This window comes from Dermacentor variabilis, chromosome 6 (assembly GCF_050947875.1).
Source record: "Dermacentor variabilis isolate Ectoservices chromosome 6, ASM5094787v1, whole genome shotgun sequence".
Lineage (NCBI taxonomy): Eukaryota > Metazoa > Arthropoda > Arachnida > Ixodida > Ixodidae > Dermacentor > Dermacentor variabilis.
In genome coordinates this window covers 176,880,860-176,898,651 of record NC_134573.1, presented here as the reverse complement: position 1 = coordinate 176,898,651, position 17,792 = coordinate 176,880,860, and the positions used below count along the sequence as shown (strand labels likewise).

The window sequence follows — 17,792 nt, the reverse complement described above, 5'->3', positions numbered from 1 at the left end:
GCGAGTAAGGTGAGCTATCCGATTGGCTGTCCAGGGTGCATCATCAATAATTTTTCCAGCTTGTTGTTCATAATAATTGGAATCATAGTTAATTTGTTTCTATAAAAAGAAAGCAACAGAAAGAGAACGCACAACAATTTCTCACTACGCTTAAGAACTTGCGGCACACAGAAGGCATCATCTTCTTGTGTTACAATGTGCTCCATTTGGTGAAAGCTCCGCGGTCAGTGTCGGTCTCGGTTTTTTCGCGAGCACCATGATTCACGTTTGTTGTGTTGTGGGCTGCAAATGTAGCGACTCGGAATACGTCAAGCTGCGACACCGTGTCCCTCTGCAAGGCAGCAGACGAGCAGGAGTGGCTGCATTACATCAGACGGTCGCTATCTGATCCAGGATTTGCACGTTTGCGGCTATCGCTTTACACCGGAGGTCACAACCACAATAGTGTTTCGCGAGTCTGGTATTCGGGTAAACGCAAGCGCAAGGGGACAGGGCCTGGCTGTTTGACCGTGTTGTTTCATGGGATGAGCTGCAACGTACGTATATGCTAAAGTTCCTTCATCAGCTTGAGTTTATGCCTCCACCCATCCGTTTAAACGGCCAGCTCACCTGTGGTTACGAGAATACTGGACATGTTCGGCGCTGCGACAGAATGCTCGCAAGTTGAATCTTGCTGATTTGACACGCTTAATTTGAACTTTCAGTTTATTCGAACTGACGCTGTGTTCCCGTCAAAGTTATGTGCATCCCAACGGTCAAAAACTCCCGGTAATTCGAACATGCAAGCATTTGCAATGGTTAATTTGAACATACTGTGCTCCGAGAATGCTCTCGGCAGCCTGCCAAATCACGCGACAGCGCCTCCAACCAGCATTCCTCTGACCCTGGCATAGAGGAAGAGATTAGGAGAGACCCCTCAATGCCGCGTGGAAAAAAAAAAAGTGGCGGGAATTTGTGCGCAGGCGCGCATCACGGATTACTTCTGTTAGTGACGGGTGTCCTGTACAGACGATGACTGGTTTTCCGGACCGGACCCCCAATTGTTCGGGCATGCCCGATAATTCGGACGCCTTCGCGGCACCGGCATGTACTCCGTAAAGTCAAAGTATATAAGAACGTCTGAAATTACGGACGCAAAAAACCTTCGCCCTCCGATTTTCTGGATTCGCATAACCGCAGGTACGAAACGGCATTAATTGAGGCCACCACCACCACCGCCATTTTGATTATTCTGCCACCTCGAGCTGGCGCTCTCGCACACAGATGCACTGCAGCCGTAGCTACACCACGGTAACGCTAGGCCTAGCTACTTCGGCGTTCTCTATCAACCTTCTTGTTGTTCATTGCCATGATTTTCATTGAAACAATTCGCCGCTGTTAGCAATGGCGTCGACTCCGCCTTCTTAATCCTCGCCAATGGCTTGGGAGCGCGCAAAGCAGGGCGCGTTGCACGATGCCGGTTTCCGAAAGTCAGCTTCTCCCCAACACAGAAGTGTTGCTCGGTGAAGCATACCAAACGTTGGAAGGGGCCATTGTCACGGGACATGTTATGTTTCCTTTTAATAATGCTCGCATGCACCCGCCGTCTTTTATCACAGTACGAGCACCGATACGCCTATTAACTATAATTTGTAAATACATGTGAATAAATCTTCTGGAACTTCCCACTCATGTGTTAGCTCAGTGCACATGTTCCACTGCAGGTAAGTCCGCTATTCAGTTAGCTTCCCTTAATCCGAACATTTTTTAATTCGAACAAATTTTCGGTCCTCTTTGAGTTCGAATTATCGAGATTCGACTGTATATGTATTTTCTGTATTGGCCCATCTACTAGCAACATTGATGTCAAGGTCTCATCTCGATATCATGAACTTTGATGTAACAAATTATCGGAGATAACAAAATAATAAAATTTAGTTGATCATGCTTTATTTGAATGAAGTATTTTTCTGGTGAAATGAAATCGAGAATTCGGGATCCATCACTGTATCGGTTATAGCGAAGATAAGTTTTATTTGCAAGTGCCTCATTATGTATATTCTGGTTGCAAAAAAATGTCAGATAGTCACTGATTTTCAAAAAGCCTGATTTTTCGGATGTGCACAATCCATGTAGTGCTGCCACCTACCCCTAGCATGAATATATAATGGCAGTAACTTAAATCGGATGCCGCATGGTGTTTAGGGCATGAACCGTGCTTGCGATGCCAAATGTGGCAGCCACAAACAAAGTTGCCACCATGTTGATTGGCATGAAAGCGCAAGCTTGGTTGCAGACTCCTGACAAAGTGGGACTGGTTAAGCCTGATGGCTTAAGTAGTGCGTGCAGCTGGTGGAGTGGCTGATGGCCAGTCGTCGTGGGAAGCTCACTGCCTATATGTTCACACTTGTAGACCTTATCAGTGATCAAGAGCGAGATCAGACGCATAGGCTATAGACTGACAGCCATAATAGCAAAGTACAGATTCATTTGCAGTCTCTTCCATGTCCGGAAAGTCTGCCGGCGGCATGGTAACTTATATGTTTGTACTCGTAGACCTTTTCGGTGATGAGTGTGAGATCAGATGCACAATCTATAAACTGACGACCATAGTTGCAGAATACAGAACCATGTGCTGTCCACCGTGTCTGAAAAGTCTGTCAGCTGTGTGCATGTTTTGGCCAGCAGCTTGGCGTGGTTGGACCACAGTTGGCAAACCAATATGCTGATCCCACGCATTAACATTGATCTCACGGCTGCATGTTCGTGGTGGCACAAAGAGCGCGTGTGTAATTTATTGTTCCTGTGCACTCGTATCGACACAGCAAGATGTCCACGGGTCATCAAAATTTGCAAGGAGACCCACTACTGGCCCTTCAGAGGCACTCCACTTGCATAGACCTAATCGCAATTCTTTTTTTCTGCCAATATCTGCATGTATGCTTGTAAGAAATATTGGATAAAACAGAGTTGCAACAGACTGTAAAACTGTGATCTTCACGGTAAAAGCAGTGCAAAAATAATGGCAACACAAATTGTAGAAATGCACAGGACAGGCCCTGGACTAAGAATTGACTGGTTTATTACACACAGGAAGAAATAAATACAAATTCTGCTTGAAGTAAGTCTTTCTACCATAAAATGGGAGCACAACATTCAGGAACAATTAGCTCATGTAAAGAATGCTGTCTTCCCGGTTTCAGCTTTGTCGTGATTCTTTTAGTCTGCTCAAATCATCAAAGCTGTCCACATCTTGACTTGGCCCATTCACAAAGCCCACAAATTGCACGAAGAAATTGGCAGTAATCCTGTACGTTCACGGGTTTTCACATCTGCTCAAGAAGATTGCCAAGGTTGTTTTCTTTTTGAGGTGCGACTTCACAGCAGCGCACGCTGCACTGCTGTGACGCCCAATTTCAAGGCAAGGTTCTCTGCCAATAAAGGGGTCCTGAACCACCCCTCAAGCTTGGTGAAAAAAAAAACACAGTCAGCAGATAGGATATGCTACTGTGAACATCTCAGCCGAATTTCGCAGTTGTGTGTGGTGCGTGGATCTCGCAAGCAGATTGTGAGGTCACCTTTCTTAAACGCTCTCTTTTCAACAGAAGCCTGCTCCTCACTCTTTATTTAGACACATTGTTTCATAATATAGCAGATTCCCATATGCGGCTGCTATTGGCCAACAGCTGACATCAATCAAGAAGGGTGTTTGATTCAATGCACTTCCTATAGTTAATGTGTATAGTTATTGACACAGTTTAATAAACAGGCTGAAGTAAGTGAAAATCTGCTTTTGAATTTCGATAATTACGTACTTCCAAAAGAAGCCGACTATCGTCTGCTCATGCTCGGCCACGGCCACCCACACAGGAATTAACTTTGGCCACCTTGCATATTGGTGTTGTAGCCGTTGGGTCTCGGTAATTTCAACTAGTTTTGAACACTCAACTAGCCTTGAGCCACGTGAAACTTAAGGTTAAACCACACGCACGCTGGCCAGTGCGTGCTCACTCTTGGCCTCCTGGCTGCTCCTGGTTAAACGCCTTGGCAGACTTTGTTTCGTAATGAGCTTCAAAAATGCATAAAATAGAAGTGGCTACTATCTGTCGGACATGCTGGTGCAGAACAAATCTATTTCGCACCACGTAGCACAGCCAGACAGGTGTACATGAGCGCGAGTGTGCATTCTAGCCCTGTCTTGCACACACCACACGCTGTAGTTGCGTGTAGCTGTGGTCTGCTATGTAGTATAGAATCCATGGCCGCCGCGAATTGCCGTGACTAATCCACTGGCTGAGCACACTGCGGCTCACTGAGAATAACTATATTCGACATGTAGGCTGCATAATCGGAAAAATCATTGTGAAAATCCAAAAGCAAATTTGAACTGCGCTTCACGGTGATGTTCAGCAGGTGGAGTGTTGTGGGCACATCCCACTCCGCCATAGCCTTGGTGATTGAAATCATTGAGGGGGAGCTGAAACACCATGAATTTTGACTGCCAATAATTCCACTTCTGCGGAATGCATTGAAGAACTTCTTGCGGCAAACTATTTCTGAAATAGTCCAATTTAACTTCAAATGCATTTCTCGATTTCGATAAACACTGGTTCAGGGCCCTTTTAAATGTTTCCTTATTTCCTAGGGAACACCCCACCCTCTCCCCACCCCTATGTTTTGATGCTTCCTTCTCCCCTTCCTCATGTTTCACCATTCTCCTCCTTTTTACGAGTTGCCAATTTGGGTTCAGTAGTTCGCGAATAGTGCACGTGGCACCGACAAACTCCATTCCTGGAGCTCGTCCTCGGTCTGCATGGATGGCCGGATGGCACAACGGCAGATGGCCGTTGGGAATTTTGACTTGGGCGTGTTTGCTCCATTGCCTTGCTGATGCCAGTGCAGCTCTCTCTGTGCTGTCATCCTCCGTCATGTGAATGTTAGCTGCGAAGTGATCCGATTCGCATTATGTGTCATGTGACTGATTTGTCTGTGATCATGTCCGTCTTGTGAATCCAGCCTTATCAGCATCGCTGAAAAGAGAGAGGTGGATGGGGATGGGGGGGAAAGGAGGTGAACTTGAGCCGCTGGCCGAAGATGAGACGTGGATGAGTCAAGCATCTGCGAATGGAAACTGTTTTTGCAAAGATATGAGTGTTGTCATGTGCAGTTATTTCCGCAAGTTTTATTTTCCTTCCGGGTTGTTGTAATGGGGGTGCAGGATATGTACGGTGGCGGGCTATATGTGGAAAAACGCAGTAAGCATGCAGTACTGATGTTGCACAAAGTTATTTTTGTCCATGCAATTTGTTCTTTAACTAGGGTGGTTGCTTGGGCTAGTTGGTAATTCATGATCAAAAAACGTACAGCGCGAAGGACAAGGACAGCGATAGACGACATACACAGCGCTGACTTCCAACAATATTGTATTGCGTTGCCACATCGTGTGTATATATACAAGAAGAGGCATGCGCAGAAAATGTACGACAGTCACATAGGGTGTTCTAACAGCAAGTCATTGAACTAAGAACAGATCAGAAAACTTGGTAGTATTTGCGTTAGTGCGCCCTCAATCGCGCTGACCCCTGGTGAAGTCTCGTATCTAAACAGATAGAAATCGTAATGCTTATATTTTTTTATATTTTTATTTTTCAGGTTACCATGTTCTTAGTTCAATGACTTGCTGTTAGAACACCCCATGTGACTGTCGTACATTTTCTGCGCATGCCTCTTCTTGTATATATACACACGATGTGGCAACGCAATACAATATTGTTGGAAGTCAGCGCTGTGTATGTCGTCTATCACTGTCCTTGTCCTTCATGCTGTATGTTATTTTTGTTCTTTAAAGATGGAAAAACATTCCGTGTCACTGCTTGTACTTCCATTATGCCATGATTGCATTTAAAGGACATGTCACTACTTTTGTTAATGTTTTCAATCTGCCTATCGAACAGTGGTCATTTGTGACGAAAATTTTTAGTGCTGCTATGCTCACATTGGAGGATGTCCGTGCAAAACTAGCTACAATTTCTGTGTTTACTTTGTCACTCTTGAATGTATGGTAGGGTTGAACTATAAAGAGTAAGAAATTTATTCCAATTAGGTATGTCTGACAGTGCAGCTAAGATACAGTCAAACTTCGATATATCGCATCTGAAGGGGATCACAAAAAGTTTGATATATAGGTACGTAATTCAAAATAAAAAATAAAAATTTTACTACAACTTTCAAGGTGATTTTACAGCTGTTGGTTCTACACAATAAAGTCGAACCCAATCATAATGATACTGGTTTTAACAATATTTCGGTTATAACAATGAAAAGCTGCTGCACCATCAACTTTTGCATGTTTTCTATGGGGGAATAATCTGCTTACTACAATGCCCCCATGCTGTATTATTGGTTATAATGATGAAGTTTGGCTGCTGGGCGTCCGTGCTGAAAGGTAATGGAATGCGAAATCCTTGAAAAGAAAAAAAGAAAAAGTGAAGTGCGAGCTGCTGCACGATCGCCTGCCACCTCAACTGCCGCCATGCGCTTCTCTCCATGAAAGATCACGCCAGCCTCGTGTGCATCTCTCTCGTCGCCCTTTCACCCCTTTGAACACAAATGGGCTGCGCCCATAGCTCTCTGCCGCACCACCCTCTGAAACACGAATGAACCGTACCACTGCGCTGATAATGCTGCCGCCGCTGCTACCGAAATGGAAGATGGCTGATCCACGAAAAAACGCACTGCTATAGATTTGGAAACAAAGTTCTAACGATGAGGCAATCGTCACAAATATGCTTGCATCAGATAGCAACAGTGATGGCCACAATGGCAGTAAAGACGCGGTAGGGCAGGCTGTCTCAACATTGTTCCAGCAGGAGGCCCTGTAGGTGATTCAGTCCCTCAGGGGCTTGTTTTCGTAAGGGGCTTTCCGCAGTGCTACGTGGAGCACCTGGATGTCTTGGAGAAGGATGTCGGCAAGCTTCGCGTAAAGCAAGAAAGGCTGATGGACATGCGGTTTCCTCGTGCAAGCCAGTGGGAAGTACATGGCGAAATGCTTGTGACGATCTCGTCCCAGCCTTCCTTCTGGATTTCTCAAGCTGAGATGCTGCTGCGGCAACATTCCTGCATTCTTTAAAAGGCGCCTTTTGGGGCCACCAAAGGGATGCCTCGGCAGAGCTCGTATGTCACTTGCCACCTGTGACCCCTCTTTGCAGTTGTAGCAGTGCCATTCTTGAAAGCCGACAGCCACAGCTTGTTAACAACAAGCGATTGGAGCGTGCAGGAAGGAGAGTTGAGCAGTTAAACAAGTCAACACAATCGGAGCCGGATGGAGTGAAGGTGGTGGGGAGGAGAACTGGCCTTGCCGTCATTATAGTCTTTTTTTTTTTTTTTGAACAGCTTCGCCATCCCCTATTTTGATATTTTTTTTTGCAACCCGGTTATAACAATTATCAGTTACAACAACGGAATTTTTGTGGCACTTGAATATTGTTGTAAGTGGGGTTCGACTGTAATTCGTTTCATGTGGGTTTGACTGTATTTGTGTGGCTTGTGCAGTTATTTGCAGGCAGGCAGGAAACTTATAATGCCATTGAATGAAGGAAACTCTTCGTTAGGCAAGTGTTTGTATATAAGATAAAGAGGTCATTAGTAGTTTGATAGGCAGTTTTTATCATTTTTATTGCTCACTTTAAATTTTAGGTAAAGTGGGAGTTATCTCAAGGAGAGTTCCAGACCCATCTATGGGTGTCAACATCACCATACAGTCTGTCACCACGGGTGAACCTAATGAAGGAACACATAGTGCATTGGAAAGTGCGCCGACTGAATGAAAGCGAGCCTGCTGTTTTATGCATTGTACTATGCATTCTTGTAGACTTAATGGGAGCTGTCTTTTTGATGTCTTTAAAATAGTGTTATGATAGGGGCACCTGATGACACATGCGGTAACTGCAGACAAAGAATAAAGAAAAGTAAAGCACTGCGCACAAGTGCTTACAGCACGAATACCTCTAAAAAGTTAATTTCATCAACTATCTCTGACTTATCTTTTCCTCTACTCTTGAGGGTTGAGAGCTAATAAAGGAACAGACTGGTTTCGCCATATACAGAGCGCTTGCGCAGCAATTCTGCCATTGCTATGATGACAGTACTAATCCTCACTGCTTTCCTGCTGTACCTAGGTTCAAGGCAACATTGAGGGGAATGACAAGGAGAGTGCCATTGGGGTGGGTTTTTTCATTCAATTTTAGAGGGTGATTCGAGGGTGCATCTCCTCAACCCCACTTCCTTTGTAGAATCTTCTTCTCACCTGTGCGCCTCTCAATCTCGAGGACGAAGCGGGTCTGTCATGGTACAAAACTTGTGTGCCATGGTTGCCCTTCAGCCCACTAAAGACTACTAATACCAGCATCCTTTGCAGCAGTGGTTGTGTAGTGAAACTTGTGAAATCGGGCTATTGGGGGTGCCAGGCAGCCTCTCCCTACTTCCACTGTTGCACCACATCGTGCCACATGATGTCCTAGGTGCACGGAGAAGTCCCAACTGTAATGCCCCGAGACCTGTGGTTGCCTTCCTTGCTGTGTGTTTGTATGATTTCATGCTTGTAGTATGGTTAAAACACGAGTTGCCCTTTCAGGTTAAAATATACTGGATATGAATAGACTGATCTTGTCACATTCAGAGCACATATGCACCTGTCCTATTGGCACCATGGTACCAGTAGTGCTTGCCACTTTGCTGCTTTACTTAGGTTCAAGACAACCTTGAGGGAATGCTGAGCGGAGTGCTTGTAGTGAATTTTTTTTCCCAGAAAAATATTAGGGAGGAGGGAGTTGCATCTTCTCTACCATGTTCCTTTCTACCCTCACTTTTCTCCTCTTGTCCTGTTTGTCACTGTAAAAGGAAACTTTGCATTTCTTACCAAAGTTTTTCTTCAACCAGCTAAGGACTGGTATGCAGGCACTCTTTGTGGCAGCAGTGGCATATTGAAACTTGCCACGAAATTGCTCATCATAAAACTTGTCACTGCTCTGCTGGTCAGTTACATGGACTACAATTTAGTCCAGTTCGGTGCTGCTTCACTTATTTCTATTTAGGTTGCCCTTGTCTTGTTCTTTTCACCCACTCCTCCTGTTCATTTTTTACTCCTAGTTATTTTGCTTCCTCTCGGTTTGTGCCTCCTTACTCTTGTAGGTATGGGCTGTAGACATTCTATTTGTTAACACACTTAAACATGTTGATGGGATCTGTGGAAAAATTCACCATGTAAATGATATTGCTATTTAATTCCCTTTACCTTAGTCACATATAGGTCACATTTCCCCCTTGTTTCTTTTCCTTTTTTGCAAACTTTGTGGTGTTTGTGTCATGCAAATATAGGTTTATTTCCCGTTGAAGGGCAACTCCAGTGTTTTTTAACCATATCAGGATGTTGTCATTTTCATATGGCATTGACAGTCCTGTCACTGAAGAGTGGTTTAATTTGCTTAGAAACTCACCAATAATCTTGATGAACCAATAAAGGAGGTACCGAAACGTGTTGTTGCTTTATGTGATGTCTACGATGAGTGGATGATGTCAGATCCTACACTGCTGTAATGTAAACATGCAGAATGTGTGATACAGACGCAGTACACGTGGTGCTAATGCCAAAAAATTGAAGCTGACTATGTCTTCTGACAACACGGGGAGCTTTTCCAGCTCTTTCGAACTAGACAGCGGCAACTTCAGCGACAATATAAGCTCTGCCTATTTGCTTTTTGACCTGCCACCAGTGCCGCGCGAGGCAGCTGATGAGCCCCAAGCCGAATGCATTGTGCTGTGGCAAGATCAGCACTGGTCATCATGTCTGTCAAATCGGTGATTGTTGGCTGTTGTCTCCTAGAAAAAGGAGCCAGCTTCGTTGTTTCTGGGCAAAGTGGTGGTGTAGACTCTGATGTCACAGATGCATGGTGGTCAGTAAAATGTTATACATTCATGGGCATGAGCCGGGAACATGCACCCAATATTTAAAATTAATTTTCAGGAAATGTCTTGCAGCTGTATCGTTTGGCACAGATAATCAGAATGCACAAGATAACTTATATTCAACGTTTTATTAAGGCCAATGAACATAGAAAAATTGCTGAGGTTGCCCTTTAAGATTTTGTTCTGAAATACAACTTGTTTCTCTGCACAGAATGAGATTCTCTTGTCAAAAGGCCACAGCACTGCTAAGCTTGGATTCATTGCTTGTCTCATGGGAACATGATGCTTTTCATGTGAAGGTAGTGCAGCTTTTAGATGGGTAAAATTTAGAAATGTTTCTCAGATCGTTTTTGTAAAGGCTTGGGGAGTGTTCCTGATACTTAATTGCAGCCATTGTATGAGTTTGTAATACATTTGGGTAAGCACAATAGTCTTTGTTGGAACGCTGCCGCAGGGAACCTGAGGCAGGCCTTACCCAGCCCCCTATGATGACATTCAAGCAATTCCTTGGCTCTCAGGACGATGGCATTGATGACCAGGAAGCCGTACGCAAGTACAATGAGTACAAGATGGACTTCAGGCGTCAACAGCTTAACGAGTTCTTTGTCAATCACAAGGAGGAAGAGTGGTAGGTGTTACTCGATTTCTGTTTTTACTGTTATTGCACCTGCGACGCCTTTAAGCCATAGCTGGTGCCTATTTTGACTAGTGCCACATTTGCTGTAGAGGATAGGGAAGCTAATTTCTTCCCCAAGTGAATATTTTTTCTTGGTGTTGACACAGAAAGCACATTGTTGTAGCAGAAATTTTAGACCTATTCCTGCATGTTTAATTCTCTACTTACCTCCTCTTTTCCAAAATAATATGCCCTTGTGTCAAGTTTTTTTGAGGGCACTAGGTGCTACTATGAGGTAGTTCATAAAAGTCCTTCCTTGCATGTCTGTGATGATTCGATTAACTGTCAGACTCACAGTGAAACCTCTGCTCCCGACAGTTTTGAAACTCAGTGCAAATGCAGCCACAATTTGCTACTTGTGTTTCTTCATTGCTACGGGGTTTGAAAACTGATAAACCATTTTCTCGAGAACCACAGTCGCCTTGAAGAGGTTTCACTGTGCACGAAGTGCACTTTCACATGTCTAATGATTCAATTAAGTCTTCTATATGGCATGGAAAAGAGAACTGGTTCGGCTCTTTTTTTACTCTTGCCTTCATAACACAATCTTTCCACCATTTTTTTTTCTATTCCTTAGTGTGATTGCCACCCGTCTGATTTGTCACCTGGCGCTCTTCCTTTCAGCCCAAAGACGGATGCGCTCTTTGCGCTCCGATTGCACTTAGCTGGTTGAGGGTGCGCTGTGCACAAGGCAGTGCTCTTAGGCGAACCCAGTGGTCAGGCTAGCTTGTTAGGCGCGTCCCCGTGTCCGTTAGCTTCCTTTCTGATCAGTCAGGGTGTGCGACCCACCATCGGTGGCTGCGTTTTGGGCATTTACGCAACCGGTGTGCGCAACCGGACGCTAAAAAAGCCCAGTCTGCAGAAGGTGAGGAACCAATTTTTGTTGGTGTGCATTGCAGTGCGGAACGGGGAAGAGGGGCTGCTTCTTACTACTTTTTCTGTGCCCATTTACTGTTGCACTTGTGCTTCTACTTTTATGCACCTGCTGTTTCTGGATTGGGGAGGCTCGTGAGCAGCATTGTGGTGCAGGATCCGCTAAGCAAGAAGTCTCAAAGCCACTGTGCATGTCTCGCAAGTCCTGTCTGGAATCTCATGGGGTTGCTAATGCTCTAAGCTCTGTATCCTAGTATTATTCTCGACTCCGCACTCCACCTCAAAAGTAGATGGCAGTGCCACATTTTGAGTAAAGTGGTCACTGAACTGTGCCTAAGTGACATTGCATTATCCCGGAACAAAAATACTGTAACCAGGCACTTCTGGTGTATTCTCGAATGTGCCGGACTGAAGATGTGTTTACCAAGCCACTCTTTGTCGTACTGATCGCAAGAAAAAGTGTTGGGGGAGTACACTGTCTTTCTCAGTCAAGTCGAAGAGCTTCGAGTTAAGGCCCATTCGTAAATACAAAAGTAAAACTGAGGAAAGTGAGAATTGCGTCTTTAGAGCTTGAGGATCAAAAGGGCGGAAACATTCACTATGCAGCCTGCTTGCAGCTTTGGTCACATGTGCAGTGGCTTTGGGATTGTTGCCCTTGCCTTTGACTAATTTGTGTTCCCTTCCCCTTGATAGAGCATAGGAAGTTAAAAATGAGACACCATCAAAACAATGGGCAATTCATAGTCTTACTCTCCATCTGTCTTCCAAAGTGCTGTATGAGTAATTGAAAATGTACACCCGGCCACAAAAGTTTAGTGACCAGGGAATTGTAGAAAACGTTGAATTTCCAAGCAGTCTGTAGCAGTAGCCAGTAGAACTGTATACGACTGTGTTGTTAACATATTCTAGTCGATGCCCGAAATGCAAATACCAGGTTGCGTTGTGAAGTTGCGGAGATATTCAGCTTTTTCTCAAATTTTATGGTCCATAATATTTTGTGGTTGGGTGTACATAGTCCACCATGAACAGCTTCAGCTGCAGCGTGCAGTCAGACTCCTTGCGGCAGTGCAACGTGCCATTGTCTCGCATTGTGATGTGATACAGTGATGAGTACTCTACAGGTTACTGCAAGCCACAGCGATTGTGTCTGATTTCTGGCTGATGATTTGCATAAGCTTGCTATTTTACGTGTTGGTTGGGCAAGGGGAGACTGTGAAGTGTGCTAGTTTTTTCTCAAGAAAATTTGAAAGGGTTCACGTAGACCTCATGCCGTAGCTATCACCACTGTATGCAATTCAGTTCTGCTACAACAAATGCTGCATCAGGGATATTTTCGCTATGGTGCAACTCTTTTTATTCCTTGCCACTTGGTCTTAGTATTTAATGCACAGGAATTGCTGATGTAATGAGTGATGTATTATGCACCATTGTGTACGTAGTACATGCACAACGAGATTGCACAGTTTCAATTTTATTAACCTAAATTTGCACGAGGTCATCTACTACGAACATGCCAACATGAGCACCATATTAATATCTTCACTCAGTTTTGTCCAGAATGACCATCGAGGTAGCACATGGATCGTATCTACAATTCAAGTTAAAACTTCCAGAAGTTTGTAATAGTATTCTATTGCAAAGTCAGCATAGACACCAGCAGTGCTCATTTAATTGCATGTATTAAGAGGACCACTAAATAGGTGTGGCATTATGAGGGAATGTGTGTAGGACATGGTCAATATTATTAGCTGGTGTGAGGCAGGGAGTCCATTAATTGAGGCTAAGCTCTTGCCTCCTCAGGGACAACAGTTGTTCCCTCCCTGTTGTCGCCTAGTAACTTGAAGGCAGGACGTGATGGTCGGAAGGCCAAGGCGCAAAAGTGTTGTGCCCTTGGTTGCAGAAAACTAACTTGGTGAATGCTGGCATTTCTGGCAGAGCTTGCTGAGCTGTCGCTGGGGGTTAGAGGCGGGGCTATGTTGCTCAGTGAGAAGGAAAATAGTGTTGCCATGTTATAGGGCACTAATGTACGATTGAATTGCCCCGAAGGCCTACAGAACCTATGTGTTGGCTTTCTCAAGTTGTACTAATACTAGAGGCCGATGCATGCCAAATGTAGAACCAACATTTTCAATGTTGGTTCTACATACAATGTTGAAGCCAGGCCAACATTGGCCTGGCTTCGAGTGCTTGCTATTAGAGAAGGAAAGTTTGTATCTGAACAGTGTCTAGCAACTTTCAATTCCTCTGTACAGTAATATTGATGAGAAAAAAATATGTAGAGCATTTGTGGGCTGTAGCTTTCAGCAACTGATGTGTGAATGTTTCAGTGGTTTGCAGTACTCTGTCAAAACACTTCAAATGCGATGGCTTTATATGGTTCTGGATGTTATGTTATTACGGCCTACACAATGCGTGCATGACTTGAATCTTGGAGGCCATGATTTTAGCATACAGCAAGTCATCGCTCACCACCAGAGGAGAACATATTGCACATGAGCTGGAATGCATATTTTAAGCAGGCCTTGTACTGCAGCACAAGATGTTCTGCATCTGCATTGTGGCTGACATGAGTGAACCTCAAAGCACCAATCTGCATGTGGTCACTGAAGCTCTGAACAGTCATTGTCAATGCTTAGCAGTGTCATGCAAGCACACCAGCTACGATAGCTGCAGAGGGAATGAATGTGGGAAAAGCATGCAGCAATCGTTTTCCTACGTCTGTCACTTTATAACTGGACCATTGTTGCAGGTTATTTTGTTATTAAATTCATCGGAGCTTTTGTTACTAGCTTGAGAATGTGGTCATATAGAGCCAACAGACATTGAAGCCAAGGAAAGCATCGGGGAAATTAGCTCTGGTTGAAATTGAACTGTAGAAAATAATAAAGAAAAGGAGATGAAAGTGGACGAAAAGATAACGTATTGTCGGTGGGAGCCAAACCCACATCCTCCGCATTATGCATGCTCCCACCGGCGACAAGTTATCTTTTTGTCCACTTTCATTTCCCCCCCCCCTTTTTTTTATTTTCGACAGTTCAATTTCAACCAGAGCTAATTTCCCCGATGCTTTTCTTCGCTTCATTGTCTTTTGGCTTATATGTTCATAATTAACAATATCGAGCTCTTCTGTTCCCATTCTTCTCTTGTAACTTGAGAACAAGCATTTGTGCTGAATATATGGCTTAGGGTGACCTTAGAGAGGGCTCTCCAATGTCCCTGTGTGTAATTTCCTATTGTGTCATCCTTTGCGACCTTTAATCCTCTCTATGATCTCAGGATATGCATTTAATACCATAATTGAATATGATAGTAGTCTCTGTTAGGTGTGCTTGAATTCTCACTGGCCAATAAATGAAAAAGGAAATGTATGATAGAGCACAATTGCACATGACTGACCGAGTATTGCAGACTTGCTACACAGGGGCAAAACAGATGAAGATTTACCGTATTTACTCGCGTAATGAACCCACTCGCGTAATGAACCCACCCCCCACTTTTGTCGTCGAAAATTGAATTTTTTTTTTTTTTACGTCGCGTAAATAACGCGCACCCGCCCGCAGGGTCGGTGTTCAGCATGTTCGCGTTATCTCGGCTCAATTGGCCGGCGCTGTCGACTGTCGACGATCATAAAATTGTCTGATCGCGCAGTGATAAAATAAACATCATTTGAAGCCAACGATGCTGAACACCGGCGACGCGAACGCGGGTGACGCGGGCGTCGACTGCACGCTTTCGTTGATCGTTCATTGACCTTGCATGATTCGTTGGTGGATGCGCAAAGGGCTTTACTGGGGCGTCCTCTTTGAAATGGGGTGACGGCAGTTTCCACCACGCTCGGCTATTTTCTTTGTATTTCTCGAACCAATTTGTCAAACTTCTCTAGATTCTTTTTTTTTACAATGATGATGATGATGATGCAGGTTGCCGAGTGCCATCTTTAAATGCAAAGCAAACCTCTGCTTATAGCGCCATGCATGCGCAGTCCTATTTTGTTGCTGTTTAAGTGCTTCGCTACGACCTTTGCATTATTTCGTGCGTGCTGTGCATTTTCTGCGCGTTGTGCGATGGGGCGTTACGCTAGCTACACGGCCGGTTTTAAGCTCAAAGTCGTGGAGCATGCTTTGGAGCATGGCAATCGCGCGGCTGGACGGCATTTTAGTGTAGACCCCGTGCGTGTGCGCTACTGGAGGAATCAACAAGAGGAACTCAGAGCGACGAAGAAAGATCGCCGGGCCTTTCGCGGGCCGAAGCAGGGCAAGTTTCCTCGCGTCGAGGAAGAAGTTCTGAGCTATGTGAAGAGGCTCCGCAACGAAGGATGTGCCGTATCCCACGAGCTGATACAGAATCACGCGCGGGCCACTGCAAGAAGTCACGGCATTGCCGCGAGTGAATTTAAGGCGAGCAGTGGTTGGACGACTCGTTTCATGCGCCGGAACGTGTTGTGCCTCAGAAGGCGTACTACGTTATGCCAGCGGCTGCCGGCAGACTGTGGGGACAAAGTGCGTGATTTCCACCGCTTTGTCATTCGGATCCGTGAGGACAAAAAGTTCCTGCTGTCGCAAATCGGGAACGCGGACCAGACGCCTATAAACTTTGACATGCCAAGAAACAGCACTGTCGATATGAAAGGTGCGAAAAGTGTGCAGGTTAAGACGACGGGCGCCGAGAAGCAGCGGTGCACCGTGATGTTAGCTGTAACAGCGGACGGCAGGAAGCTGCCGCCGTTCGTCGTCTTCAAAAGAAAGACTCTGCCAAAGGGAACTCTTCCTGCCGGTATCCACATTCGCGCCCAGGAGAAAGGGTGGATGTCGGCCGAGCCGGTGTCCGACTGGCTGAAAACAGTCTGGGGACGGCGGCCCGGGGCTCTTCTCCTGCCATCGCTGCTTGTCATGGACAGCTTCCGCGGCCATCTGGAAAAAAATGTCCGCTGCCGAATGAGCGAGTTACGCACGGACCTCGCTATCATCCCAGGTGGCTTGACATCAGTGCTGCAGCCCCTTGATGTTTCCATTAATAAGCCCTTTAAGGACAACGTGCGCCGGCTCTATACAGAGTGGATGGCCGCGGGAAACCACGACCTGACTCCCGCAGGTAAGATTAGAAGGCCCACCATCGACATGCTCTGTCGATGGATTCTAGAAGCATGGAGTGTGATTCCCAGCGAGATGGTCGTCCGCAGCTTCAAAAAGACTGGCATCTCCAACAGCCTCGACGGCAGTGAAGACGACGCGCTGTGGGAAGACGACGACGCCGACGAAGTCGCAAGCGATATGAGTGGAAGCGTGGATTCAGATAGCGAGCCCGAGTGAGACAGACCATAAGCAGCCAGCAGCATGAAAATAAAAATGAATTTTTAATTCACATTCATCGCGTACGTGTTTTTACTATAAAGGTAAGGTTGGGATTGCGATTTTCCTATCTTCATTGTGACATGAAATTTCGACCTAAAAAATATCTAAATTTTTTTTCCCCGCGTAATGAACCCTCCCCCCAAATTTATGTCAACTTATCTGGAAAAAAGGTGGGTTCATTACGCGAGTAAATACGGTACAAAGGGCACTGTGCTATAGGACAGGACACAGGCCGTTGCGCACATCCGCTGCAGACTTGCTGTGTCACTGCTTGAAATCCATGTAGTTAAGCCATGCTGAGTAACATTCTTTGGAAAATGCCAGAGAACTTTCCAAGGAACAAAATATTATGGAATGAGATATTCAAATAAGTGTGTCCAGGGGCCCTGTAAAGCAAAACAGTGTAATAGCCGATGTTCATTGCAGTACACTTAGCTCTGATCACAATTTGTAGGATTGCAGGCGGGCATCCTGTATGTAATGCCGGCTTAAAGAAAATCTATGTGGAATGAGAAGCCAAGCAAAATCTTTGGCACAATTTGCAGGAAATCATGCTTCCCCAGAATTATGCTTGTACTGAAGGAATAACAGCCATGGTATACAGCTGTATACCATGAACTGGTATACAGCTGGCAAGACATTATGCTGTTGTGAAGCATAGGCTGGTGGCAGCCATATATTTGTGTAATGCAGATTATTTGACAGATGGAGAGTTATTGACATTTATCATTATGGGTGTATAACCTAAATATTAACAGTTCACACTCTCATACACAAAGATGCGCAAGTTCCTGTGCTTAGCTGGTACCTGCCTGTACTGTCCTTTATTGACTGCTAGCTTGAAAAATGTCTTTGACTTTCTTGCTTCCGTGAACATCTCTACTGCACAAACAGCAGACCATAGTAAGGGCAATGAAAACAAAGTGTTCAAGCTCGCATGAGTTGTATTT

At 45.0% G+C, this 17,792-nt stretch overlaps 1 protein-coding gene across 5 annotated transcripts in view; it reads left to right on the top strand.

Moving 5' to 3' along the window:
- Ars2 (arsenic resistance protein 2) overlaps positions 1–17,792 on the top strand; it is a 90,422-nt gene that overhangs the window by 19,321 nt on the left and 53,309 nt on the right. For 3 of the 5 annotated variants that reach the window (XM_075696926.1, XM_075696922.1, XM_075696923.1), the window contains 2 exons: positions 8,157–8,201; positions 10,397–10,570. In XM_075696926.1, coding sequence (XP_075553041.1) covers positions 8,157–8,201; positions 10,397–10,570 — 219 coding nt within the window. The remainder of the gene's footprint in view (positions 1–8,156; positions 8,202–10,396; positions 10,571–17,792) is intronic. The other 2 variants (XM_075696927.1, XM_075696924.1) reach the window with 1 other exon arrangement.